This window comes from Dipodomys spectabilis, unplaced genomic scaffold (genome assembly GCF_019054845.1).
Source record: "Dipodomys spectabilis isolate Male_0828 unplaced genomic scaffold, ASM1905484v1 ptg000137l, whole genome shotgun sequence".
In the NCBI taxonomy this organism is placed as follows: domain Eukaryota; kingdom Metazoa; phylum Chordata; class Mammalia; order Rodentia; family Heteromyidae; genus Dipodomys; species Dipodomys spectabilis.
Window position 1 is genome coordinate 7,095,800 of NW_024870814.1, and position 13,971 is coordinate 7,109,770.

The following is a 13,971-nucleotide window of genomic DNA, read 5'->3' on the forward strand; positions in this document are numbered from 1 at the left end:
GTGGTACTGAGGAACCTGGGCGCTGTCCCTCAGCTCTTCAGCAAAAGGCTAGCACTCTACCACTTAAGCCACAGCGCCACTTCTGGTTTTCTGAGTGGTTTATTGGAGATAAGAATCTCAGACTTTCTTGCCCAAGCTGGCTTTGAACCTTGATTCTCAGATCTCAGCCTCCTGAGTAGCTAGGATTACAGGCGTGACCACCACACCTGGCCCCATTTTTTTATTTTTTGGGTTTTTTTGTCGGTCATGGGGCACTGTCCCTGAGCTCTTCAGTTCAAGGCTAGTGCTCTACCACTTCAACCACATTTCCGGCCTTTTCTGTTTATGTGGTGCTAAGGAATCAAACCCAGGGCCTCATGCATGCTAGGCAAGCACTCTACCACTGAGCCACCTTCCCAGCCCTCTACCCATTTTTTAAAGCTGTGAAAGTGACTCAGGTTTATGTTTGTGTGATCATTTTCAAAATGTTTATTTTTATCAGCTGTAGGGCTTGAACTCAGGATCTGGGCACTGTCCCTGAGTTCTTTTGCTCAACACTAATGCTTTGCCACTTTGAGCCATAGCACCACTTCTGGTTTTCTGATGGTCAGTTGGGGAAAAGAGTCTTACTTTCTTGCCTGGGCTGGCTTTGAACTGAGATCCCCAGATCTCACCCTAGGATTACAGTTGTAAGCCACTTTTTTTTTTTTTTTTGCCAGTGCTAGGGCTTGAACTCAGGGCCCAGGCACTGTCCCTGAGCTTCTTTTGCTCAAGGCTAGCACTCTTACCACTTGAACCATAGCACCACTTTTGGCCTTTTCTGCATATGTGATACTGAGGAATTGAACCCAGGGCTTCATGCATGCTAGGCAAGCACTCTACCACCAAGCCACATTCCCAACACTAGTTAATTATTTATTTTGTTAAAGGGCTTGAACTCTGGGCCTGAGCACTGTCCCTGAGCTCTTCAGCTCAAGGAGAGGCTCTACCACTTAAGCCACAGCCCCACTTCTGGTTTTCTGGTGTTTAACGAGATAAGAGTCTCACAGACTTTCCTGCCCATGCTGGCTTTGAACCGTGGTCCTCAGATCTCAGCCTTCTGAGTAGCTAGGATTACAGGCATAAGCCACCCATGCCTGGTTAATTTTTTTTTTTAATCACACTAATCCTATGCAGTAAGCTCGGGGCTAAGTCTGTAGGCCAGATAGTGGTTGAGCACTCAGCTTCTAATCCTTGTGACCTTTCATTAAAAAAATATTTTTTTTCATAAACCCAACATTATAAAGTTTTTTTAAAGAAAAATGTTTAAGACTTTATTCAAGATGTATATCAGGCATTATAACAAAACAGCAGAACTTCAGCCTTTGGAATACTGTAACATCCTTTTAATACACAATCCAGTCTACTATTTAATTCTAGATCCTTCTATGGAGAGTTAGAAATAAAGTAGAGGAAGTGTACACAGTCACAATCCAGAGTATCTGCTATAAAGATGATAAAGCACATCCCTCGCCATTTCAAATACTTCTCAGGGTGAACTGGGAAGGCTTACTACCAATGGCCAGCAGTGGACAGCACTGTTAAGCACAAACACATGGACAGTTCACCACAGAGGACACATATCTGGAAGGCCAGCTAAGTGAGCAAGCTATTCACACAAAGCCAACAGCGATTATGACTAAACTCTCCAGTTGATAAGCATAAGACCACATCTCACCACTTCAGAAATGGAATCGGTGTTCAATGGCAAGGAACTAAAAAATTATGACATGGGAAAAATTACAGACTTTTGAACTAGCATTTTGTAAACAGCCTGTGTCTGTAAATCCATAAAAACATTCATTTTTCTCCTCTAGACAGAATACCACACTAAGTGTACACAGATAGGCATTCACATTTTATGTTAAGTCCATACACAAATATACAGCTTGTCAGATGAGTAAACACATGTTGCCAGAAATAAGTGACAACTGCTCTCACTTGTACAGTGTGTCTTTGAGAGACACCTATTCCCTAATCAACACTTGAAGGAAAAATAGATACATTTACATTAAGACAACAGTTTAGATACCTTTGTATTTTTTTTAATTTTAAATGAGGAGTAATACAGCATGTCTGAGAGTAGAGTGTGTCATCAAACTTTTTGGCATAGTTGAGTGCAAATTTGATATCCTAGCCTTGTTAGAATTTTCCATTGTAAAATGATGAAAATATAATAGGATTTTAAACTCTACTGCTAAAGGCATAATTTTGGCCAAAAAAATTTTTTTTTTTTTTTTGCTAAAAAGCTGCTTAACTTAAGCTTCCCCCTTCCCCACTGGCTTCTGATAATTATGAGTACTCCCAACTAAGAGAGTAAATACATGGTAAAGAGTATTTTTCCTGTCTGGAGCTATTCAGTGAGCTTGAAGAGAACAGATTTTCTCTCTTTCCTAACAGGTTCAATATTGACAAGTGTGGGACACATTCAGTGAGCAGAGAGCCTCTGCCCTCTTAGCCACAAATCTGCTTTTAGCCTTCTATTCTTAAATTCTTTTGTAAATTACAAAATCACCTTCAGAGGAATTATGGAAAGGCATTTCAGTATGTATGCCTGGGCAGCAATGAATGTAACTAAAACCCTTGGTGAAGTGGCTAAGATCCAGCTAATAATGCATGATGAGCAAAGGCCATCGATACATGTTTGTGTAGCTAAGTAATGGAGCAGGTTTGAACTGAGCCTGTTTGCAGTCAGTTAACAGCTCTATGTGGCATATAACACTACTCTAATCTTCAGGGCATATCTATGAACAGACACAATCCAAATACGAGTAACTGGGTTGTGACCATTGCATGCATTACACTGAAAGAAAACATCAACTCTTAAGCACAAATATACTAGTCCTACATTTTGGCTCAGCTCCCAGAAAGCAGGGCAACTACCTCAGATCACAATGTCATCTTAACCAGATTCTTCCCCAAATTCTTAATGTTTCATTCTCCTACTAAGCAATCCTGGCATATAGAAAATAACCTAAAATCCTAGAGTGCCCACAAGAATAAGTTCACCACTCACATTCCACACAGAAAAGAGGACTGAGGACTGGGCACCCTAGCTGCCCTGAATCTTAAAAGCCTTTCTAGAACTTGCCATTCTGGTTGTTACACACGTGTCTTATCTATTTTAGCACTATCTGAAACAAGGTTTAGTTCTAGCTTTATTGGTTTGTTTTTGCTTAGTGTTCTCTAAAAACAAGGTGCTCAGATCATAGGTTCCTTTACCTGGGGAAATGAGTTGCAGCACTGACCACTATGAAGAAAGAGTCACTTACTGTGAGTCCTCAAGCCCAATACGTTTTACCAGGAGTGCCCCTGAATGGGCTTGGAAACTCCCAATCCTGACTCCAAGGAAGCGATGAGCTCCCTGACTCTTCCCTTATCCTGGAGTCATTCCCCGGCCTCCCACCAACACTCATGCCTGTTGCTAAGATGCAGTCTCTAGTCTCCTGACCTCCCTCTATTGACTACACAAGCATCTGAAGAAGGTGGACCATCTTCCCACTGGAAAAACTGGATTTGGGATCTTTATAAGAACATGGGAGCCATCGTCCAGAACCAAAAGTATTTGTTTACATTTTTTTTCTTATCAGAACTGCTGACAGCATCGGTAAATTCATTATATTAAGCCAAAGCCATAATTCTGTACATCACAGTCCAAAATATTAGTACCAAGAACAAAAAAGGTTTAAAAAAACTTCATTTGCATTTACAGAACTAAAAACTAAATATGCAACAAATAAATTACAAATGTACATCTCAGCAGCATAGGGGTGATTTTGCTTGCATTTCTAAAAACACTGCCGTCTGTAAAGACAATCCAATTGTGGGAAATGGCTAACTAACCTCAGGAGACTTAAAGGCTCACCCCTGACCTCGCCCTTAGGCTCTCCCCAGCAAAATTTTAAGGAAGGAAAAGAACAGACAAACAGAAAAAGAGAGAAAGTCAGAGACAGACAGAGAGAGAAAGAAGAGAAAGAATGAATTTCTTATAGGCAGAAGAGGGGAGCGAATAAAGGCCGTGTCTGTGAGGTTATACACTCAAAGCACACCCAGCCTGCGGATTTCTGTGTTATTAATGACTAGCTCTTTAAGGCAGAGAAGAAACATTCTGGATCCAGTGTTGTTGGCTCATCTCACTCACTCACGTGGTTTCAGTGGCCGAGGATGAGGTACTTTTCTTCCTGAAGCGAGATCGAAGGGTTCTAGGCGGTGCCTGGTAGAGAAAACAGAAAAAGAAATTCTTCAGTGTGGCACAAGTGTGTTGTTTTGAGGATGGTACCTTGGGGTGGGGTAATGTTCAGATCCTTAGCTCTTCACATGGTTGCGAGCTAGTGGGCAGATCTGGGGTCTTTCTTGGGTCTCTCCACAATAGGAATCACAGAGTTGCACCCTGCACACCCTGTGAAGCCGAGTACATTGAGGAGACACCTCCCTCTTGGGTTCTTCATGTTCTACTTCTTCAGGTCTCCCAATGGAATGTCTGGCCCGAAGAGTGACGCATCTTTGTTGTTTCTACCTGGGGAGCAAATGATCTTAAGGAGTGACTCATCAGAGAAATGTCTCCCAGCCTGGCCTGTTGCAGCTCCTTTGGGAACTGGCCTCCTGTTTCCTGATGCATGCTTCAAATTTCCATCACCAAATTGCCAGTCCCCATTCTGGAGGTGGAACCATTTACTGCACAGCAAACCACACTACAAAGGCAAATACCACCTTCACTTATCATGGGGAACACCTCACCCCCTCCCAAAAATGGCTCAAGGGACCCCACTCTTCCGTAGGATACAAACATCACAGGAATTGCGATGAAAATGAAAGAAAGGGAAAGAATTTGTTCTGGCATAGCACCCAGAGGTTCATACAACTGGCTCCAGCCCCTTCCACTTTTCATTCTCTATTCCTATTAACTTCTCTGAAACTAGATAAGAAAACCTTCTCTATCTGTACTGTGTCCTTTTACACTGCTGTTCCTTCTGACCAAAAGCCCTCCCTGTCTCCAGGCTTGCACATAGCCTAATTCTCCTAAGCACCAGCCCAAAAGTCTCCTGGGGAGAGTAAGGGAAGTTGTGACATTGCCCAAAAAGAAATGTACTCTTTACCTGACTTATGTAACTGTAACCCCTTTGTATGTCACCTTTATAATAACAAATTAAAATTTAAATTAAAAAAAAACAGGTTTTTAAAAGAAGTCTTCTGGAAGCCAGGTGCCGGTGGCTCACGCCTGTAATCCTAGCTACTCAGGAGGCTGAGATCTGATGATCTCAGTTCAAAGCCAGCCAGGGCAGGAAAGTCCGAGGGACTCTTATCTCTAATAAACCACTAGAAAAAAAACCGGAAGTGGCGCTGTGGCTCAAGCAGTAGAGCATTTGCCTTGAGCTGAAGAGCTCAGGGATAGCGCCCAAGCCCAGAGTTCAAGCCCCATGACCCAAAAAGTCTCCTGGGCTGAGCTTTTGCTGAGCCCTTCTCCCCACTGCCCAAACACACATAGCCAGGTTTTGTCACTGCCTTTGTTGTCAGTACTGTTTCGTATGGCCCCAAAGCCAAGGACTTTGCACCCAGAATCCCCACCAGATTGTGAACTTCCTGACAGCAAGTCCATGTACTGCTCACCCCCACTGCATGGTGTCTGGCTCCATGCCAGGTAGGCACATAGGAAGAGAGAATGATTCAAGCACAGAGCAGGCTTGGGTACTCACACAGGGTCCGTGGGTGGCAGCCTTGCCACAAGAAAGTGTCCACCACCAACCTATGGATAGGACCCAGGCTCAGAAGCAGTGTAACTCACCTTTGTAAGTCACCTGCCCCTTGGTTGTTACAATAAACAGTGGGACATTTGTACCCTCACTGCATCCCCTCCCATGCCCACTGTAGGCTTTCGTTCTTCCTAATGCCTAGATGGATCTCCTCTGGTAAATAGAACTAATCCTTATGGGCTAGACATACAGGTCAGTGTTAGAGTGCATGCCTAGAAGGTGGGAGGCCTTGGCTTTGATCCCCAGCACCACAAAAAGAAAAGAACTGATTCCTGTACACTTAACCTTGGAAAGGAATATGATGAACTGAAAACTGAATAGTCCCAACTACCATCCAGGTATGAACAGGAAGATTGGGCCTCCCTATTGGTGTGGTAAGCATTTCAATTTTCTTCATCTGACTCTCAGAGGCCTGTATCATCCAGAGAAGGGACACCCAACTTGTTCCAGATTTGTGAGTCAGCAAATCAGGAATGGAAGAAACTGAGCAGATAGAGGGGAAGTCTCTGAGGTCCCCAGATTCTGCTGGCTCCCCACTTACATACATACATAAAGCTCAAGAGCTCCAGGCTCCTTCCTCCTGCTACCAGAGACCATCACATCCACAGTACCCGTCACCCACATTGAATTTGTACCAGGTGCGGTGCTGTGTCTTGGAGTGGTGAAAAGCCTTATTTATAAAAACCTGTCAATTAACATTCTGAATTTTTCTTCCACCAAAACACTTCTTTGGGTTGCTTTCCACTGACACACTATCTTAAGTTACCTGTTGATATTTAGAACAAAAAATGATCAAAATCAAGCTTTACTATCTCTCCTGTTTCTAGAAAGAATTAGTTACCTGCCTGTTTGATGAAGGGAGACCTTATCACCTTAAGCACTTGAGAGATGTTGGATATCCCAATAAATGCCTTTCTCAGCACCCCTAGATCTCCAGGGCAATCCCTCCTGGACAAAAACATGCTCCAACCCACATCCCCAGACACAGTGTACCTCCAGGGGCAATTCCGTCTTTTTCGGTGCCTTATACTTGTACATGAACTCCAGCAGGTCTTCCTCCTCGTCGTCAGAAAATGCCAGTGGGTTTTGGACCTGGTGGGGCTCCCATGCCTTCACACCACCCTCATTCACATCTCCCTCAACCACTTAATGTCCATTTACAATCTACACAGAGGAGACAAAGTACAGCAAGGAGGGATCAGTGTGGAAAGCAGGAAAGGAGGATGGGAAAGGTAAGGTTAGATATAGCACCACAAGCCAGGCCTGTTAGGACAGCCGAGGTGCCATGTCTGAGGAAGCACCAGTGTCATTGAGACACTGCAAGCGGGAGGAAGAGGTTCAAAATGGTGAGATTGTAATTATGAGATGGACTAGATGGTATGCACAGAAACAACCACAGGCTTCGAATCTACTAAACAACTACAAGGGGCACACTTCCCTAGGAGAAGCAGCAGCTGTCCTAAGATATGCCAAACTCGGCAACTTACATCTGACTCCACACTTGAAGAATGCTTTGGAAAGAATCTATTAGAAAGGAGAGAGGAAAGCCAGGTGCCAGTGGCTCACACTTGTAATCCTAGCTACTCAGGAGACTAAGGTCTGAGGACTGCAGTTCAAAGCCAGCCCAGGCAGGAACTCTGTGAGACCCTTATCCCCATATAACCACCAGAACACTAGAAGTGGTGCTGTGGCTCAAGTGGTAGAGTGCTTGCCTTGAGCTGAAGAGCTGAGGGACAGCACCCAGGCTCAGAGTTCAGGCCCCACAACCAACCAAAGGAAAAAAGAAAGAAAGAAAAAAAAAACAAAGGAGAGGGGAGGTCTTCTTCTTTAGCTCAAGGCTAGCACTCCACCACATGAGCCACGGCACCACTTCCATTTTTCTAGTAGTTTACTGGAGATAAAAGTTTCATAGAAACCGGGCGCAGGTAGCTCACACCTATAATCCTAGCTACTCAGGAGGCTGAGATCTGAGGATCTCGGTTCAAAGCCAGCCAGGGCAGGAAAGTCCGTGAGACTCTTATCTCCAATAAACCACTAGAAACTGGAAGTGGGGCTGTGGCTTAAGTGGTAGAGCACTTGCCTTGAGCTGAAGAGCTAAGGGACAGCGCCCAAGCCCTGAGTTCAAGCCCCACGACCGACCTAAAAAAAAAAAAAGGACTCAGGGACTTTCCTGCCCAGGCTGGCTTTGAGCCGCTATCTTCAGATCTCAGCTTCCTGAGTAGCTAGGATTATAGGCGTGAGCCACCAGCGCCTGGTTAAGGGGAGGTCTTCTCTAGGGAAGAAATATGGTTCTCTATATACATTTTACAAGCACTGTTGACATGCTTTATATTGGGCTTCAAACATTCTTCAAGAGACAGGCCGTAAAATGCCAGGAAAAACCTTAAGTAAAGCTATGCAGATTTTTCATTTCAAAAGCCCATCCTAGAAAAGGAGGGGGAACAGAATCTGAATGTAGATTCCTCTTACTACTACTCCAATAAAATGACATTTACACTCCTATTTCAGTCTGCTTTGAAGAAACCCACAGGAAAAGTTCCAGAATTAACTCTCATTGAGTGCAGTCTACTTCCTGTTGCCTACTCAGGTGGTCCTTAGTGTGAAGATGTAAACTATTCTTTGCCTACACCAACTTAATCTGAAATCCACAGACACATCTTTCTACACTTTGTACATTATTTTAACCTTGAATTACAGATTGAGCTAGAACAGCCTTGGCTCATTGAGTCCAACCAGACTGAGGTCTGAAGATAGAAACCTGAGCTCTTGCCTGGACCCCCAAGACCTGTCAGCCCCAAACATGCTTTCTCCATGAGCAGGGAGCTGGCTGCACTGTAGTAATAAGGAGTAAAGCTCACAACTGAATCCTGAGCAGCATTTCCAAGTTTCTACTGCCACACCTACTAGCAGCCAGCAGGGAGCAGCATGAGGGCGCTGCTGCCTGAACTAGACCTTGCAAAGAGGCATGGTGGGTGGACAGAATGAACTGCTCAGAAGTCATGAAGGCACCTTAGTTTTTTTCACCCTGTGCTTCCCTCAGCCTGTTTTTCGCTCTTTTCTCCTGCCCAAAGCAGTTGGATTCTTTGGATCCTGTTAAATCTGAACACCATAATCTAGAGAGACTTTTGTGAAGACTCTGGGCCTCCCCAGCTTGAGACTCCAACTGCATTTATCATCCATACTACAAGGCTCATGCCAAACGCTCTGGTGATCATGCCCCATGCCAGTTCTCACTACTTCAGCTCAGCAGAAAGCATCCTTTAGTTGTAGGACCATGGCAGATTTTTCTTCATGCCCTCTGTACACCTGACTCTGGGTCAGGCACAGTGGTTACTCATCCACTACATTAGGTGGAATCCTGGCATTATCTCAAAGAGCTCAGCTCTGCCTCATTCAGAGCTTGACACCCACCACCCAGGACATTCCTCCAGATACAGATAACTCCTGTATGCAAAAGGAAGAAGAGACAGGGCTGCCCAGGACCTAAATCTCCTGGACCAACGCTCAACTCCAGAAACAGGCTAGCCAAGCCCAATCTAGCAACAAACCCATATCCTGGAAGTGGACTTGTATTCTGTCCAGTCTATGCCTCTGCATGTGCACATGTGCACATGCTGTTCTCTCTAAACCCATTCTAATTCTTTCCACTGGTATTGAATAGATCCTTAGGGATCTAACAATCTGTGCCATTCACCAGGTCTGATGTACTGAGGCTGAGCAGCAAACTCACACACTGCAATAATAACCACCACCACCACTACCACCACCCTAGGACGGAAACCAACAGGGCTTTGAGAATGTATCCCACAGAGTCCTTGAGCAAGGACTACAGGGTTGAAGTGATACTCTGGTCCCTAGCAGTCAAAAAAATAATCCAGATACGAAGGAAGGAGTTGAAACTAGTACTCTGCTGAGCAGAGCCTGGGAGCAAGGGAGGTCAGCACAGGTAGCTAGGGGCCAAAAGTTACAAAAAGAAGAGCCAAGGCTGAGTGCCGTGGCTCACACCTGTAATCTTTGCTACTCATGAGGCTGAGATCTGAGGATCACGGTTCCAAGTCAGCCTGGGAAAGAAAGTCTCTAATTAACAATCAAAAAGCCAGAAGTAGGACTGTGGCTCAAGCAGTAGAGCATTAGTCCTGAGCAAAAAAGCTCAGAAACAACGCCTAGATCTGAATTCAAGCACCAGAACTAGCACAAAACAAAACAACAAAAACCCTAGCCATCATCTGCCCTGAACACTTTTTGCCAAGAATGTTGTTTATAATATTCAGTCTTACTCTTGGGACTCAAGAGCTAAGCCTCAGAGCCCCAGGGCACCATGGGCCCTGCATATCCTAACTAATGGTGGTGGCGCTGCGTGAGGAAGCCTGGCATACTTGACTGTCCACAACCCAATAGCCCACATTTGATATTTTCAATTCTCCTCACCACAATTTATTTGCCCATTCCCTTCCCTGGGTTCCATTCTTCTTACTTTGATTTGCTATTTCATATGCAGTTGCACAAGCAGACTATATACATTTTAGCACAGGGAGGAGAAGAAAGAAAGAAGATAATAGAATATGGCCCACTGAGTGCAACAGGTTGAGCTGAGGTTGAGGACAATCCTTAGTGTTATTCCCACAGGTGAATTCCCACCCTGAAAGGGAGTTTCTCTCTATACCGGAGTACCCTGATGACCTCAGAGATGATCTGTGTGGGAGAGATCATGGCCACAGCTTCTCTGAGCCTCAAGTGACAAAAGCACAGGCCTCAAACCCACAGAGCTGTCACAAAGGAGTCCAAGGCTGGGTGGCTCTAGGAAAGGGTCCCTATTGTCTCCCACAGCAAAACAATTGGGCAAGTGCCCCAATGCCAGTACCGTAGAACAGGTGAACCTCAGGCTCCACCTCTCCCCTCCAAGGGAAGGGAGGGAGGGAGCTAAGTTCTTTAAATGTCTGAGGGCGCCTCCAGAGTTGAACCCCTGGATGGCCCATCCTTGTAGCACAGCACATCACTCTCAGGTTAGCAAACACAGCCCCACAGCACACGCTGGGTTAATGGAAGGCAGCAAATGTGTGTGAGGAGCATGCCTTTCTGGAACACTTACATCCAGGTCCCCAGCAGCCACCGAGGAGAGAGAAAAGAACACAGGTTAGGCTCCGCGTCCTTGGGGATGAAACCTACACACATGCTTACTATTTGGTAACAGCTACTTGATTTAGGGGGTAAAGTTCTCTGACTGATTACATGCAGTGATTCTGAGTGTGGGTACATGTTCTGTCAAGGTAGGTAGACAGGGCGAAAAAAGTGGGGGGCGGGTGGAGAAAGAGGAAAAGCACAAAGAAAGGGAGAAAGACATGCAGGAAAGGGCAGACAGAAAGGCAGGCAGGACTGGAACTGAAGTGGGACAAGAATGTTCTCCTGGGATCTGAAATATGTGCAACTAAGAACAAACTGCTCCCTGGGGCCTCTGACTCCATGCAAGGCAGTCACTGCCCTATGAGGGACTTAGTGGCGCAATGCCACACCCTCCCCTCCAGCCCCCTCAACCCCAAATTAAGATCTAGATTTACAATTTCCTTAGGAAATTATACTTTTTGCTCAAGGATCCGGAGGTTTGACAAGTTCTCCAAATGCTGTGAGCCTTCCCAGGCTTTGATGAGATCAGCCCCCACCCCCTCACCATGACATCAGGCTGGGAAAGCATCTGTGACCCCTTGGTTCTTCTCTCTGGTTCTGATGCCTGGGAGTTGGCATCCTGCCCTGAAGCAAAACAAGCCTTCCCCCACACCATCCTCCACCACCTCACAGCCTATGTCCTTCACTTGCAAAGACTGGCAGAGCTAGAAGGACCCCAGGGACATCCAGCCCAAGCCGATAACCTTAAGGAGAGAGAGAGAGAGACTCAGGCCCAGAGAGGGCACTATTTTCCCAAGGCCATGGCAGGCAATGCTGTATGAGCATCCCTGAGCAGTGGCAACAGAACTCCAGTTTATTCGATTGTGAACAAGGCCTGCCCTCCTTAGGAAAGAGGTCTGATGCCAGCCTAGCCAGGTCTACTCCCTACCAACCCCCATCCATTCTGGGATGGAGAACCACTGAATCCTGGACTGGCTCTGCTCTGTATGTAACAGCCTGCCCAAACTCGTACAATTCCTACAATCAGCTGCAGTTATATTTAAATGGCTGGAATGTAGCTTGTGATTAGGAAACCACCAGGTGTCACAGCAGATGAAGGTTCTCAGAGTGGCCCAGAGCAGTGACAGTAGCACAGAATGGAACTGTGTAAGTATCGCCCTTCCTGGTCCCCTATGACAGTATTAGAAGTCATGGATTTAAAGATTCAAACTCTTTTTTTTTGCTCAATACCAGGGATTGAACTCAGGGCTTTCTGTTTGCTTGGCAAGTGGTCTACGACTTAAGCCATGCTCCCAGCCAAGATTCACACTTTTTTTTAGGGATGGTGGTGCCAGTCCTGGGGCCTGAACTCAGGGCCTGGGCACTGACCCTGAACTTCTTTTGTTCAAGGGTAGTGCTCTATCACTTGAGCCACAGCTCCACTTTTCAGCTTTTTGATAGTTTATTAGAGTTAAGAGTCTCAAGGACGGGGCTGGGAAGGTGGCTCAGTGGTAGAGCACTTGCCTTGCATACCTGAGGCCCTGGGTTCAATTCTCAGCACCACATAAGCAAAAAGAAAAAAACCGGAAGTGGCGCTGTGGCTCAAGTGGTAGAGCGCTAGCCTTGAGCTGAAGAGCTGAGGGACAGTGCCCAGGCCCAGAGTTCAGGCCCCAGGACCGGACCCAAAAAAAAAAAAAAGAGTCTCAAGGACTTCTTTGCCAGAGAAGCTTGGCTTCTACTCAGATTCAAACTTTTAAAGGATGAATAGGTACAAATAACTCTGGTCACCTGGGCTCACCAGAACTGCATGGTTGTTTCTGGAGGACGACTGGGCCTGAGTCCTAGCCCTGAAAATATCTGTGTGCCCCTCAACTTCCAATGTGGACTGGAGGCACCAGAGGGAGGTGCTTTGATTAGTGGAGCCAGGGTAGAACACTATTCTCTAGCTGTGTCCCTGCTCAGCACTTTCTGACTGCTGCTTACCTTGGATTTGCAGCCCTTCAACACCCCTTGTTCTTCCAAAGACCTTAAAAGATTTATTGCTATGAAATTAAAGGGAGAGCAAAACATTCATGCATGCAGGTTCATGTCCTGGTGTGGATATGGGAGGAGCAAGCAAGTGTCTCTGTAGCTCCAGGGGAGCACCACAGGCAATATCAAGGGCACTGTGTGCCTTTCTTTATTTCTCGCATCAGCCAGCAGGTTTTGGGCTAGGATGGCCCCTCCAGCCTTCAGAGCCAAGGACAGCTGCTCCATGGAGAAGCCAGGAAGGGGGGGTGTCATGGAGAAGCTGTTAGTTTAGATCCTTCCTAGTCCCCAAGGTATCCAGTTAAAGTTAGACAAACAGGAGGATCAGGCCCTGGGGGTGTCACATGGCCAGTGGCAGGGCAGCAGTGGCTCCACCAAGCTGTCACTCACACACACTGGGCAGGAACAATCCAGAACAGGGAGACCCCAGATTCATCCTCTCTCTGAGTTCTCTTCGCTGGAACAAGGCTCAAATAGTAATTGTCCTTGTAAAAGCTCCTTCATGGCTACTTTTCACAACAGTGCAGGGAGGTAGGAGAATGGTGAGCTCTAACCTCATTTCAAGATGGAAGCAACTGAGGTTCAGAGTAGTTAGGTGACTCACACAAAACCGCACGGCTAGTGAGTGGCAAAGCGGCTAGTAAGTGGGCTCTCTTGGTGGTACCAGGACCAGAACCCCTAGAACTTTGGAGCATTGTCACTCTGGTTAGAGCCTCCTCTTGAGGCGAGAGCCCAGCAAGCTGCAAGGAGGCTGGCTGCTACTCACCTTTCCGGGTCCTGCAGGTAGAGCAGCAGGTACACACTGTGGGAATGGGGGAGGGTGGGACCATCAACCATATCCCCACTCCACAGGAGCCAGCCCAGGAGAAACAGACACACCAGGAAAGGGTGGGATTCCTATGTGCTCAATGCAGGGCTCCTAGCAAAGTGGAGTTTTGAAAGGAAAACAAGGTGGGGGAGGGAAACATCTCAGATTCAGCTTTCTCACAGTTGCTCGAATATACTGTCACCAGGTCCTGATTCAGCCCTAGGAAGGGTAGGGGATAGGGCAAAATTTCTCTCTCCTTTTTATTTT

General features: G+C 46.2%; 1 protein-coding gene across 2 annotated transcripts in view; it reads right to left on the reverse strand.

Moving 5' to 3' along the window:
• Window positions 1–3,523: 3,523 nt before the first annotated feature.
• The window catches only part of Reep1 (receptor accessory protein 1), a 109,328-nt gene continuing 98,880 nt past the window's right edge, over window positions 3,524–13,971 (reverse strand). The window contains exons 7-9 of one of the 2 annotated variants that reach the window (XM_042690456.1): window positions 13,663–13,698; window positions 6,762–6,913; window positions 3,524–4,231 (exon numbers count right to left, since the gene is read on the reverse strand). In XM_042690456.1, the coding sequence (XP_042546390.1) occupies window positions 4,160–4,231; window positions 6,762–6,913; window positions 13,663–13,698 (260 nt within the window). In that variant the 3' untranslated portion in view covers window positions 3,524–4,159. The remainder of the gene's footprint in view (window positions 4,232–6,761; window positions 6,914–13,662; window positions 13,699–13,971) is intronic. The other variant, XM_042690455.1, reaches the window with a different exon arrangement.